The following is a 15032-nucleotide window of genomic DNA, read 5'->3' as shown; positions in this document are numbered from 1 at the left end:
CAGTTATACATATACATATATCTATTCTTTTTCAGATTCTTTTCCCATTTAGGTTATTACAGGATATCGAGTAGAGTCCCCTGTGCTATACGGTAGATCCTTGCTGTTTATTTTATCTATAGGAGTGTGTATATGTTAATCCCAAACTCCTAATTTTTTTTATTTTTTAAAATATTTATTTATTTATTTATTTATTTATTTATGGCTGTGTTGGGTCTTCGTTTCTGTGCGAGGGCCTTCTCTAGTTGCGGCCAAGTGGGGGCCACTCTTCATCGCGGTGCGCGGGCCTCTCACTATCGCGGCCTCTCTTGCTGTGGAGCACAGGCTCCAGAAGCGCAGGCTCAGCAATTGTGGCTCATTGGCCTAGTCGCTCCGCGGCATGTGGGATCTTCCCAGACCAGGGCTCGAACCCGTGTCCCCTGCATTGGCAGGCAGATTCTCAACCACTGTGCCACCAGGGAAGCCCCCAAACTCCTAATTTATTTCTTCCCCCAACTTTTCCCCTTGGTAACCATAAGGGTTTTTTTTTATGATTTTTTGGCTGCATTGGGTCTTCGTTGCTGCACGTGGGCTTTCTCTAGTTGCAGCCAGCGGGGGCTACTCTTCACTGGTGCGCAGGCTTCTCATTGCGGTGGCTTCTCTTGTTGCGGAGCATGGGCTCTAGGCGCGTGGGCTTCAGCAGTTGTGGCGCACAGGCTTAGCTGCTCCACGGCATGTGGGATCTTCCTGGACCAGGAATCGAACCTGTGTCCCCTGCAATGGCAGGCAGATTCTTAACCACTCTGCCACCAGGGAAGTCCCCATAAGTTTGCTTTCTATGTCTCTGAGTCTATTTCTGTTTTGTACATAAATAAGTTCATTTGTATCATTTTTTAAGATTCCACATATAAGTGATATCATATGGTATTTTTCTTCCTCTGTCTGACTTTCTTCACTAAGTATGATAATCTCTAGGTCCATCCATGTTGCTGCAAATGGCATTATTTCATTATTACTCTAGGAGGTGGATCCAAAAAGATCTTGCTGTGATTTATGTCAGAGAGTGTTCTGCCTATGTTTTCCTCTAAGAGTTTTATAGTGTCTGGTCTTACATTTAGGTCTTTAATCCATTTGGAGTTTATTTTTGTGTATGGTGTTAGGGAGTGTTCCAATTTCATTCTTTTACATGTAGCTGTCCAGTTTTCCCAGAACCACTTATCCAAGAGGCTGTCATTTCTCCATTATATATTCTTGACTCCTTTACCAAAAATAAGGTGACCATACGTGTGTGGGTTTATCTCTGAGCTTTCGATCCCGTTCCATTGATTTGTGTGTCTGTTTTTGTGCCAGTCCCATACTGTTTTGATTACTGTGGCAGGGAGCCTGATTCCTCTAGCTCCATTTTTTCTTTCTCAAGATTGCTTTGGCCTCAGTGCACGTTTAAACGCTTTAAGAGATTCAAAATCTATCATACACCACTTAACGAATAATGAAATAAACACAACACCACTTAAAGAGTAATGAAATATGCCCATGTGTCTCTGCCCAACCTAAGACTTCTCCAGAGCTACAGCCCCAGGTTCCCCCCGGCATGGCCTTGCACACTCCCCTCCTCCTGCCCTGACCGGTTACCTGTGCTCCTTTTTGTTGAACTTAACTTAGTCCTGTGATTCAGCTGAGCTAAGAAGCCAGCCACCCACCCACTCCCAGTTTCTCTAATTACATGCCACTTGTCCTGGGGACCTGGTGACACTAAGGCAGTCAAAAAATCAGGACAAGGAGTGTGGAGAGGACAGCCTCCAATCCATCGCGAGGGCTGATAACAAAGAACACAAAGTCAGGAGTTCTCGGATGGGGTCGGGAGGAGGCCCTCGTTCAAGGCAGGACAACCTGCCGGGTCAGTTAACTGGGCCTCTGAGTAGAGGGGTTTTCCTTCCTCTACATGAAAGGAGAGCAAGGACCTTGGGTTCTCGGACCTGGCCTTCACCTGGGCCAGAGGACAGCTAAGAGGCCTTTGGTCTCCAAAGTCCAGGCCAGAGGCTGGGCCTGTCACATGGCCACTGCCCAAGGCCTCGAGTTCACTGAGGCCCTAAGTCAGACTTAAGACATAATCTCTTGATGAGATTATACCGATGCTTGCATTTGTTAAAAGTTCTCATTTGTCGCCTGTGAATATATTTTTTTGAATTTTATCTTATTTTATTTTTTTATATAGAAGGTTCTTATTAGTTATCTATTCACCTGTGAATATTCTTAAAGGACCACAATTTTTGTGACCCTGTTTTGGCATATCCTTTTTTTTTTTTTTTAACTATAGTTGATTTACAATACTGTGTTAGTTTCAAGTGTCAAATTCAAGTTTCAGATTCTTTTCCATTTTCGATTATTACAAGATATTGAATATAGTTCCCTATGTTATACAGTAAAAGCCTGTTATTTATCTATTTTATATATAGTGGTGTGTATCTGTTAATCCCAAACTCCTAATTTATCCCTCCCCCATCCCCTTTCCCCTCTGGCAACCATAAGGTTGTTTTCTTTGTCTATGAGTCTGTTTTTGTTTTGTAAATAAGTTGATTTATATTATTTTTTTTAGATTCCATATATAAGTGATATAATATCTGTCTTTCTCTGCCTTACTTCACTTAGTATGATAATCTCTAGGTCCATCCATGTTGCTGCAAACCTAAATGTCCATCAACAGATGAATGGATAAAGAAGATGTGGTACACACATATAATGGAATATTACTCAGCTATAAAAAAGAAGGAAATATTGCCGTTTGCAGCAACATGGCATATCTCTTTATTTAAAAAATTTTTTTTTAAAGTTACCTTTTTTTTTTTTTTAATATCTTTTTTTTTAAAATTAATTAATTAGTTTATTTTATTTTTGGCTGCGTTGGGTCCTTGTTGCTGCCCACGGGCTTTCTTTTAGGTGCGGCGAGCGGGGGCTACTCTTTGTTGCGGTGCATGGGCTTCTCATCGCGGTGGCTTCTCTTGTTGTGGAGCACAGGCTCTAGGCGCATGGGCTTCAGTAGTTGTGGCACTTCGGCTCAGTAGTTGTGGCTTGCAGGCTCTAGAGCACAGGCTCAGTAGCTGTGGCACACGGGCTTAGTTGCTCCGCGGCATGTGGGATCTTCCCAGACCAGGGCTCGAACCCATGTCCCCTGCATTGGCAGGCGGATTCTTAACCACTGCGCCACCAGGGAAGCCCTAAAGTTACCTTTTTTAAAAATTTATTTTTGGCTGCGTTGGGTCTTCGTTGTTGCGCGTGGGCTTTCTCTAGTTGCGGCGAACGGGGGCTACTCTTTGTTGTGGTGCGCGGGCTTCTCATTGCGGTGGCTTCTCTTGTTGCAGAGCACGGGCTCTAGGCACGTGGGCTTCAGTAGTTGCAACATGCAGGCTCAGTAGTTGTGGCTCGCAGGCTCTAGAGCACAGGCTCAGTAGTTGTGGTGCACGGGCTTCGTTGCTCCGCAGCATGTGGGATCTTCCCGGACCAGGGACTGAACCCGTGTCCCCTGAATTGGCAGGCAGATTCTTAACCACTGTGCCACCGGGGAAGTTTGGTATATCTCTTTAATATGTGAGAAGCCTGAAAAAATAAAAGTTGTCCAGGTCTCTCTCGACCTCCAGGGGGTCTGTATGGGGGAATCTTGGTGAGGTGTGGGCTCCTGGGTCTCCTACCCAGGAGAATGGTCCTTCCAGGAGACACTGGTATGCTGGGGCCCAGGATGCCTGGAACCTAGGGCTCTTCCCGTCTCAGAGCTCAGGATGTCTCAGTACCCAAACTGCATTCCCTATCTTTTTTTTCACACTTTGTCAGCAGGTCAGTTTGATTTCTTTTTAAAAAATAATATGCTTTCAGGGCTAAAATGGCATTCCTGCCTTTTCATTTATAACTAAAACTGGGGGGGGGGGAAATAATCATCATTCAAAGGGGAAAAAAAGCCTTGGGAAGATGAAGTGTTTAGAAAGTGTATGTTAAATTAATATTTAAAGTTTATTTGAAACCGTGAGCAAGCCAGGATTGCCCTTGAGGCGAGACAAGATAAACTCACCTAAAACCCTATTCTGTCCCGCAATTCTGGGGTCAATAGATGTCCTCACTCCCCCCCACCCCCCAAGCTCTCTGCGCCCCTGGGAGCTGACCTTCTCCTGACCCCGTGGGTCCTCACGACCTTGACACTCCCTCCCCTGACTCCCCCGGGGCCCCAACTGACAGCCCCCGCTTCAGTGTTTCAGAACGGCCCCCAGCACAGGCAAGCAAGCATGGAACCACCAACTAGGCAGTCACGGGTTGAACAGCTTTTACTCAAGGGTCACAGGGCTCTCCCAGGGGCTGCTCACAGCTCCCTCCCCTCCCTCCCCGCTCTGCTCCTCCCTTCCAGCCCTTCCACCCGGCAGAGCAGAGCGTAGCGCCTAACCTTCAACCCCAAGCACTAATCTGAGTATTTTCCAAACACAGCCCAGCCTCCAGGCGGGGGTCCTTCAACGCCTCCCCTAAGGGACACGGCTTCTCAGAGGTTAACACCCAACGCCAGGGATCTGGGGGCAAAATGCAAGCAGCCCTGTAAGTTCTTTAAAGTGTTTTGAGACAGGCCGGGACCTGGGACCTGGGATCCTTTGCTGCAGTGCTGGCACCTGGACAAACGTCTCCTGGAGCAACAGATACAAAGAAACTATAAGGGACTAAAAATAACTGCGTGCATGCGCAGCTGGGGCAAATTATGGACAACAAGACACAAAAGGACCAAAAACGCAACTGCCGCGTCTGAAGAGCCGGGAGCAAAAGCAGGGCCCTGCTAGGGAGCCTGCACACAGCCCACCAAGGGGGTGGGCAGAGCACCTAGGCCACCGCTCCCCCCCCCCCCACCCCGACCCCTGGACCCGCCCCCAGCCTCACCCCGTATGAGGAACCAGCTCGCCCCGCCTCGAGGAGCAGCAAGGCGAGCAGGGAACCTGCCACGTGTTCTCGCTCCCCCCGCTGCAGCAGGGGCCCCAGGAAAGCCTCGCCTGAATGTCTCCTCTGGCCTCCTATTAATTTCTATCGATTACGGAGGCCAAGAACCCTGGTCGGTAACAGTTCTACCTTAAAATGCAGGTTGGTAATGGATTTTACTCAAAAATTTTGCTCTATACTGCATTTCTCCAAAATGGGAGAGTAAAATTGATGCTCCAGAAGGATGCACCATGTTTACACTGTAGCTTCAAGTCCCCACCCTCGCACACTGACTAGAAGACATTGGGATTCGCGGCCCCAGTTTGAGAACCGAGATCCTGGGGCAGGGGTGTCTCTGAACGCTGCAACAGGGACCTGAAAACTAATACAATTATTGCAGAAAGCCTGAAGGGAACGCTGCTTTGCATGAGATAAGGCTGTAGAGGCTGACAACTTTGTTTGGGGCCGGCCACAGTAACACTGGTTGTCTCATGGGAAAATTGATTAATTATTTCCTTAATAAATATAGTTTCCCAGACAAAGTCTTTCCGCAGAGGGAAAGGGATTTTAAGAGGGCTTGGCTTTGAGAAAAGTGGGAACCATTATCTCAACTTTTAAATTGAAAGATTGATTTTGATATGAATCCAAGTAAAAAAAAAGGCTTTAAAGCCTTTAACCAGATCTGGATCAATCTCAAATGTTAATGAACAATTTATTGTCGTTTTAAACACACATTCAATCATTCCATTCTTGGGTAATTTACACAGTTTCCTGTAACAAAACCAAGATAAAGGCAGAGTTGGATTTCCCCCCTTGTTTGGCAAGGGTCTCAAGGTAATTCCCTTAGGCTTCTGCTTAACTTTGCTGATAGAAACAGGAGGCTGGCTCTCCCAGAATGTTATTAAGATGAAATAATTTTGTACTTGTATCCATTTCTGTTTGTTTCAATGTCTGATAGAAGCAGTGTGATTACTTAGACTCTAGCCTGTATTTACTTGGAATTCACGAGTCTCTACCAAGTCACTCTCTTCCAGTAAAGTGAGTTCAATATCTTGACAAGTGTTTATTGAGTGCCTTGTGTGTGTTAGGCATTGTGTTGTACAAAAGACAGAGACGGCCTCTGTTCTTCCGCAGAATGAAGCTTTTACCTCCCTCCAAAAAGCCTACGATCTGGGTAAAGCAGACCTCACACTGGTCTCCAAATATGCCACATGCTTGCCCCCCGAGCCTCTCTCCACGTCTCCCTCTATGCCCTGGGTGTCCGCTCCCCACTTCTCACTTTGCTCTTGGGCTATCCCAAATGGCTTCTCCACCTCAAACCTTTGGTGCAATGTGACCAGTAAGCTCGTGAAAAGATGCTCAACATCATTAGTGATTAAGGAAATGCAAATAGAACAACAGTGAGTTGAATGGTGAACTCAAAAAGATACAGCCACACCCTAAAAACTGGAACTTGTGAATGTGACCTTATTTGGGAAAAGAGTGATTGCAGATGCTATTAAGTTAAGGACCTTGAGATGAGATCATCCTGGATTACCTGGATGGGCCCTAAGTCCAATGACAAGTATCCTTTTGGAGACAGAAGAGAAGACAAAAGGGAGTGGGAGGAGAAGCCATGTGAAGATGGAGGCCAAGGTTTAGGATCATGAAGCCTCAAAACAAAGAGCACCTAGAGCCACTACAATCTGGAAGAGGCAAGGAAAGATTCCTCCCAAGAGCCCGTGGAAGGAGCGAGGCCCAGCTGACACCTTGACTTTGGACTCTGGTCTCCAGAATAAGTTTCTAGTTTTCTAAGCCCCTAAATTTGTAGTAATTTGTTATGGGAGCCACAGAAAACTAACATACCATACAACCCAATTCCACTTAATATATATCCAAGAGAATTAAAAATATATCCATACAAAAACATGGACACGAATGTCCACGATGACATTATTCCTAGCAGCCCCAAAGACAAAATCCAAATGTCCATCAACTGATGAATAGATGAAATGTGAACAGTATGAAGGTTCCTTAAGAAACTAAAAATAGAGCTACCATATCATCTAGCAATCCCATTCCTGGGCATATATCCAGAGAAAGCCATAATTTGAAAAGATACATGCACTCCAATGCTCATAGCAACACTATTTACAATAGTCAAGACATGGAAGCAACCTAAATGTCCATCGACAGAAGAATGGATAATGAAGATGTGGTACATATATACAATGGAATACCACTCAGCCATAAAAAGGAATGAAATAATGCCATTTGCAGCAACATGGATGGACCTAGACATTATCATACTAAGTGAAGTCAGTCAGAAAAAGACAAATATCATATGATATCACTTATATGTGGAATCTAAAATATGATACAAATGAACTTATTTACAAAACAGAAATAGACTCACAGACATAGAAAACAAACATATGGTTACCAAAGAGGAAAGGTGGGGGAGGGATAAGTTAGAAGTTTGGGATTAAAAGATACACACCACTATATATAAAATAGATAAACAACAAGGACCTACTGTATAGCACAGGGAACTATACTCAATATCTTGCAATAATCTTTAGTGGAAGAGAATGTAAAGCAAGAATATATATATTTATATAGATATGTATAATTGAATCACTTTATTGTGCATCTGAAACTAACACAGCATTGTAAATCAACTATATTTCAATAAAAAAATGTTTTTAAATTAAAAAAACAAAACAAAATGTAATAAAGCCATACAACAGAATATTATTTGGCCATAAAAAGGAATGAAGTACTGATTCATGCTACAAATTGAACAAGCCTGGAAAACATGATGAATGAAAGAAGCCAGTCGCAAAAGACCACACGTTGTGTGATTCCACTTATGTGAAACGTCCAGAATAGGCAAATCTATACCAACAGAAGGTGGATCACTGGCTGCCTAGGTGGGGGTGGGTGGGTAAAGGAATGAGGAGAGTGAGGCGGGTGGGAACGGGTAGTGAATTGTTCACTCATTGCAAACAATGAGTAATTATGAACAATAATTATTTTAGATTTACCCTACCATCATCTAGATAGCAAACCTAATAACCAGGAAAAGCAAGTTCCAAAATGAATGATTAACCTTGGTCTTTGATGCTGTGTTCTAAGGAATGTGCCCTTATAGATTGAGGGGTAAAGTTCCTAATCACAGTTTTAAATCCTGACCCTTTTCCTAAGAGGAAGCATTGGGCACCTAACAGGTTCCTCTCCTGATCCCTTCTCTCTCCACCCTGTTAGATGTGTAAGGACTCACGGAAGCTGCATTCTCTGTCGGCAGGGGTCTGCCCGATAGAACCTGACCTCACTTCCTGACAGCTTCACCATTTGTCAGTTTCCTCCAGCGATTTTCCTCACTCTGAGAATGAGTCTAACACGATAGTTGGAATTCTGCCTCTAAATGATCCACTTTAATACACGGTTTCGGCGGGAGGGATAAATGAGGAGTTTGGGATTGACATATACACATTATATATATAAAATAATCAACAAGGATCTACTGTACAGCACAGGGAACTGTACTCAATACTCTGTAATGACCTATATGGGAACAGAATCTAAAAAAGAGTGGATATACATACGTGTATAACTGAATCACTTCGCTGTACGCCTGAAACGAATACATTGTAAATCAACTATACTCCAATATAAAATAAAACTTAAATTAAAAAAATTTTAGAAAAGATGCTATGTGAAAACAAAAATAAATAAATAAATAAGTGAAAGACATGGCTTATAAGAACGCACTATGTGTAAACGCAGAGATGCCTGCGGTGGGAGGGGACGCCACCCACAAAGCCGGAGCCTCAGGGCCCACGCGAGAGAGCCCACGCCTATCGGCCCCACTCCAACACATGCCCACAGCCCGCTCTAGCTCGGCTCCACGGCCGGCTGCCATAGTTCTGACGTCCCGCTCAGTGTGACTTTGGAGGGTCACGGTGGGGTCGCTGAGGTGGTGCAGCTGCTTTAATGTTCAGGCCCCCTTTTCGTGGCGGATTAGGGGTGCTGTAGCCACCCCGAGCCCTCCCCAGTCTGGACATCCGGGTCAAGGAAGGGGGGCCAGGAAGGCCAGGACTCAGGTGGCTCTGCGGTGGACTGCTGTCCCCACAGCTTCAGCCACTCCTCAGTGCGTCCTTTCACCTGTCCCTTCCGGAGCCCTTTCAGCGGAGCTGCTGCCCCAGATCACGCCAGAGTGTCTCTGGCCACAGTGACTGATTTAGGCCTGGGCATCTGACCTGAGCAGGCGAAACGGAACCTTTGCTGGGCCCTTCTAAGAAAGGGACACCCCCTCCCCTGGTGGTGGAGGCGTGGAGCAAAAGTGAACTGGTTAGGACTTCCCTGGTGGCGCAGTGGTTAAGAACCCGCCTGCCAATGCAGGGGACACGGGTTTGAGCCCTGGACCGGGAAGATCCCACACGCCGCAGAGCAGCTAAGCCCGTGCACCACAACTACTGAGCCTGCATGCTTAGAGCCCGTGCTCCGCAAGAAGAGAAGCCACCGCAATGAAAAGCCTGCTCGCCGCAACTAGAGAAAGCCTGTACACAGCAACGAAGACCCAACACAGCCAAAAAATAAATAAATAAAATAAATCTAAAAAAAAAAAAAAAAAGTTCACTGGTTGGGAGGCAGGCAGCCTAAGAGTCACTCTGTCTCCGTCCCTGTGTTCCTGAGGCAAGTATTGTATTTAACCTTCTGGAATCACGGTTTCCTCATCTCTACAAAGACAGCCACAATACAACCTCCACAAAGCTGGTGTAAAGACTAAACTGGACCACGTGAGACGCAAAGCACAGTTCCTGGCCCCTGCAGTCACTCAGCAACGGCACCAGTTTGGAGAGAGTGTTGGGAGGAGCCTTTGGCAGGGGGAGGAAAGCTGTCCAAGGACGCTGATGCAACTTTAAAACTTCTCATCCTAGAACTACGTTTCTGGTCCAGTTTACATCTGCACTTCTGCTGATTTTGCTGCTCTTCAGATGAATGAGTAATATAAATGCAGAACATGCATGTCATTTCATTATTGTGATTAATTATCCCACTTAGAAAGTACCTACCCAGGGGTGGGGGAGGGATAGATTGGGAGTTTGGGGTTAGCAGATGCAAGCTATTATATAGAGAAACAGCAAGGTCCTACTGTAGAGCACAGGGAACTATATTCAGTATCCTGTGATAAACCATCATGGAAAAGAATATGAAAAAGAATGTATATATATGTATAACTGAATCACGTTGTTGTACAGCAGAAACTATCACAACATTGTAAATCAACTATATTTCAATGAAATTTAAAAAAAAATTTTTTTTAAAGTACCTACCAGTATCTGCTGGTGTTGTTTTTCTACTTGATAGCCTCCAAAATGCAATATGCCAGGTTTTGCCTGTATGACCTTATTATTCAGAAGATTTGCATAAACCTCTATAGAAACAATGCAGATAAGTATATCATGAGTTGAGACATAAAAACGTATATTGAATGAAAGAAGATCCTATCAACATGAGCTCCCTTTAATCTAGGGTATTTTAAGCATACGAAAGTCACAGACAGAGGATACAGCTGTCAACAAGATTCATGATTGTTCCACATGAATTGGACTGCTTCTCCCTCTATACTTCACATCACTTGGGAGATATTATCATCATAATACAAATTCACATTTATTGTTTATTATCTATGAAAATAACTTGCTCTGTACACATTTTATACAAGTCTTCGTAATAACACAAGCTTGTGAAGAGCACACACCCTGTGTTTTCTCTGTATAACACTGCAATTGCTTATTATGTAATGAATATCCACTTCAAAGAATCCAAACACCAAGGGTTTAATTTTATTACTGTGTATTTAACTGCTATTATTTGACTTCCTCTGAACTGAATTACAGTGCAATACAGAGTAATCCTAAGGCTCTGAAAAATTATGCCTCTGGACGGTAAAGTCTCAAACTGCTCTTGTCACGTGAGTGTCTTTTTTTGCTCCCAGTTTTGAGAACAAGGTTAGGACAGCTGAGCTCACAGAAGAGTCCAGGTCTACAAAACTTGTCCCGGCTTTTCATGCAGCAGGAACTGAGATGTGTGGAGAAGACACTGGGTCACAAGCCTTTCCATGCCTTCCGTGCTTCATGCCAGGCATTTGTTTATAACCCTCCATTCTTTCCATTTTGTAAAAATCAAGCCCAGGCCTGGTTCCGACCAGTAAACTGCCTCCTGCAGTATGATTGCCCTGTCCAGTTTCCTACAAATGACCACCTTTCCCCTTTGGCTATAGCTAAATCTTGTGAGTCACAGACACCCTGACCCCACCCTTCGCCTGCCGTGTTCCGGACCCATCTACAGTGGGTGTGAAACGTTTGGTGCTTTTCTCCTCCGTGGGTGAATGGTCACTGTCATCAACTGTGGGCCAAACTGAAGGGCTGGACTGGGGTGAGGGTGGTGTCCCAGGGGGATTATGATCTCCGTAGTTTATTTGGTAAATTTTTAAGTATTGGTAATTACCTGTAAGTATTGAACATTACTTGGTAACTTTTAAAAAATTTATTTATTTATATTTATTTTGGCTGCACCAGGTCTTACATGTGGCATGTGGGCTTCTTAGTTGTGGCATGCATGCGGGATCTAGTTCCCCGACCAGGGATCAAACCCGGGCCCCCTGCATTGGGAGCGTGGAGTCTTACCCACTGGACCACCAGGGAAGTCCCTTGGTAATTTTTTTTAATGCTGAAGATTTTGTTTGTAGGGCCACAAAATAGATGTAAAATGGGCATTTTTCTGTTAATGCCCAGAAATAGTCAAGTATACTAACTCGCACTCAGTGTGTTCTTCAGTGACAACAGAGCCACAGCAAATGCTGCATTTCCAGCATTCGTGATGGGCCTTGAATGGCAAGTGGGAAGCAAGCTGGTGGGACGTAGGGAGCTGGACACTGGGCTGCAACAGCTGAACACCACCTCTTCGCTTAGCTGGGCCACCTCAGCTTCCCCAGCAGTAAAATGGAAATAGACGGTATCGTGGTGATACGATGGATTCAGTGAGAAGACTGTAGGCAAAATGAGTAGCCTTCTGCATAACAGCTATAGGATTTAACAGGCTTTCCAGGCTAAGGGATGTGCGTGGGCAAAGGCAAGAAGGTGTAAAATGCAAGTATTCTTGAAGGAGCAGGAGTAACAGGCGTGGCCGGAACTGGGGGACTGGAGGGGCCCTGGGTGGGCAGGTTCAGATGGACGGCAAAGGGGGCCAAATGCCAAGCAAAGGAACTGCACACAAGGGGATCCCCTGAGAGCATCCAAACAGGACGGGGGCAGGAGCCAGCATGGATTCTAGGAAGGACAATGCCAGGACTGTGAAGAGTGTGGCCAGGGAGGAGGGCCCTGCAATAGTCCTGGTGACCTGCTGAGCATGAAGTGGGGACAGAGAGGAAAGATATTTGAGGAAGTGGAGGTGGCAGAACATGGCGACCAATTTCCACCACAAAAGTCTACCAGTTACAGGACTTCCCTGGCTGTCCAGTGGATAAGACTCCACGCTCCCATGCAGGGGAAGCGGGTTTGATCTCTGGTCGAGGGAACTAAGATCCCACATGTGGCTGGGCAACTGAGCCCGCACGCCACAACTACTGAGCTCACGTGCCTCAACGAGAGAGCCCGCGTGTCACAAACGACAGACCTCACGTGCTCTGGAGCCCAAGCGCCACAACTAGAGAGAAGCCCGAGCACCACAACGAAGAGCCCCCGCCGCAACGGAAGATCCCATGTGCTGCAACTAAGACCTGACGCAGCCAAACAAATGAATAAGTAAAATAAATAAATATTAAAAAAATAAAGTCTACCAGTGAAGTGGATGGATCTAAATGGAACCATTGTTCTTAATGATGAACACTATTACCAGCCTGTAAAACAATACAGAGAAATCAGCACCCAACATTCCATTATGCTTTCTGGACTTTGGATCCTCTGGGAAGACGTGAGTTGTAAAGCAAATCTGTTTCCTAACCACCTACTTGATTCCAGGAGGTGATTAGGTACTGCTTTTGGTTTCTTGGGTTCCTCCACTAGGCTCCTTAAAAGGAGGGGCGATACATCATGAAATGGTTCTTCAGCATTCTTTACTTCTCTGCTGGGGGTTTTCACCGCTGCCATTTTATCATGAAAAATGGAGCCTTCTTTTTAGAGCCAAAGGTCATTTCCTGGGAAGAAAACAGTAGTCGTATAATCATCCACAGGAAACCACACACTGTTTTTTCTCAACGCTTGACAAATGTACTTCTTGTCACTGTGTGGTTTACTGCGGCTCAGGGCCCCCCCGCCTCTCCTCTCTCCCTGCCGCTCTGTCCCCACGCAGGCCGTCCCATTCATCTTGCGTCACACGTCACACGTTGCACCCAGTGCCTTGCCATTGCTCAAAACCCTTCCGTGGTCCTTAATTCTCCCCAAGAGCTTTTCCCAAAATGTAGCCCTGATGCTTCCTGAGGCTCTCACAGTTGATGAAGTTTGGCAAATGTTGAAGTCAGCAGTTAAACAGGGCTTTTCTTTCTGAGATTTCTCCGAATCAGTTTCTTAGATGGGCATGACCATGAAACCCTTCAACATTGGGAGACACTGGCATTTTTGAGCCACCTTCCTGGGCCCCTCTCTGGGGAGAGGAGGTGGAGAGCCATAGACCTCCTCCCCCGCCACTGGGCGCTTTCCTAGGAGCTCTGTCCTAGGACCGAGGGCCCCGGTTCCGTCACACCCTTTGCCAGGCTTGCCTTCATAAAGTTCACACTGATCCCAATGCCCCTTAACGTTCTTTAGCAATTGCTGCCTACACTACTTCTGGCATTAATAATGTATTGCCTTGTGATGGCACTTTACAAATCCCACACATCTTTATATCTCCCACAGCTGCGTCTCTAAGCTTGGGGGCTGCTCTGTGAAGCCCCTGAGATTGACGTAAAATCACGTGTGGATCTTTACGTGTGTTCTTTTGTTTTTTGTTTTGAGAAGGCTCATAGCTTTAGATTCCCCAAAGAGTACAGCATCAAGCAAAATACACTGACCACACTGAAGAGGTGCTTAACAATCAATCACTTTCTGAAGGAAGGTTCTCCTTTCCACTCTCGGCCCATCCCCTCTCGCCAGCATGGCTGAAGATTCACCTCGCCCAACTCCTTCCCCTCCACCCCTTCAACACCCGCCCCGGTTCACTCTCCAGCCCCCTCCCCTCACATTCCCTGCCTGTACTTCAGGGAGACACAATAGCTAAACCGTTGTCACCCAAGCTCCCATCCCAGGTCACTCACCCCCAAGGTGAGCTGTCCCCCTTCCCCCCACCTCCCCACACCCCCAGGCATCCTCGGTTTCGCGGCCCCATGCTCTACGGGGCAGGCCCTCTCACCCTTGACAAACGCCTGCTCCCCTCAGCACCCCTTTACTGCAGAGCAGGGTCGAACCCAGACCCACGCGCCACCCGCATCCTCATTTAACCCTTTGGGCCCGGGCTCTCCTCCGCCCCCCACCCAGGCTGACTTGAGGCTGGACACCCGTCCGGGGTTCAGGCTGCCTCCACGGCCCCAGGTCCCAGGCCGCTCACCCCGGAGCGGGTTCCCGGGCTGGATTCCGCGGGCGCCGCCACCTACCCCGAGCGTCGCCATGACGACGCGGACGCGCTCCCTCGGTCATGACCGGACGCGACCAAACTCCCCTGGGACGTGGGGGGACCCGGGCGGCTGCTGCTGGAGGTCTGGAGGCCGTGGGTCAGTTCTGGGGACTCGGAGCAGTCTCTCCGGCCTGGGGAAGAACAAAGAGAGCGACTTATAGGGTCTGAGGCCAACGAATTCCCGAGCGGACACGAGGAAGTCGGAACACACCATAAACTGGATACCCTGAGAGCAGACGGCGGGAGAGCTGGGCTGAAACGGGCGGGGCTTAAGGGGGTGGTGCTGAAGCTGACGGGGCGGGGCCGAAGGGGCGGGGCTTACCAGGCTCAGTGGGTGGAGCTTCCCCGAGGGACATTCAGTCCTAGACATCCTACTGTAATATAGTTTACTTTACACTTTCTATTATTACAAATTTCAAACATATACAAATTTCGAACATATACACTTTCTATTATGACAAATTTCAAACATATACAAA

General features: G+C 46.5%; 1 protein-coding gene across 8 annotated transcripts in view; it reads right to left on the bottom strand.

Moving 5' to 3' along the window:
- CFAP221 (cilia and flagella associated protein 221) overlaps window positions 1–14730 on the bottom strand; it is an 85520-nt gene extending 70790 nt beyond the window's left edge. For 6 of the 8 annotated variants that reach the window (XR_009699599.1, XM_061182962.1, XM_061182947.1 and 3 more), the window contains exons 1-3: window positions 14534–14730; window positions 12917–13102; window positions 10239–10339 (exon numbers count right to left, since the gene is read on the bottom strand). Coding sequence is in view for 7 of the 8 variants with exons in the window: in XM_061182962.1 (XP_061038945.1) it covers window positions 10239–10339; window positions 12917–13055 (240 nt within the window). In the remaining variant the exon portion in view is untranslated. Of the gene's footprint in view, window positions 1–10238; window positions 10340–12916; window positions 13103–14413; window positions 14434–14487; window positions 14506–14533 lie in introns of those variants that run through there. The other 2 variants (XM_061182949.1, XM_061182950.1) reach the window with 2 other exon arrangements.
- Between the last annotated feature and the right edge of the window lie 302 nt (window positions 14731–15032).

This window comes from Eubalaena glacialis, chromosome 1 (genome assembly GCF_028564815.1).
Source record: "Eubalaena glacialis isolate mEubGla1 chromosome 1, mEubGla1.1.hap2.+ XY, whole genome shotgun sequence".
Taxonomy (NCBI): Eukaryota; Metazoa; Chordata; class Mammalia; order Artiodactyla; family Balaenidae; genus Eubalaena; species Eubalaena glacialis.
Note: the sequence above shows the minus strand (reverse complement) of the source record. Positions and strands in the feature narration are given on the sequence as shown.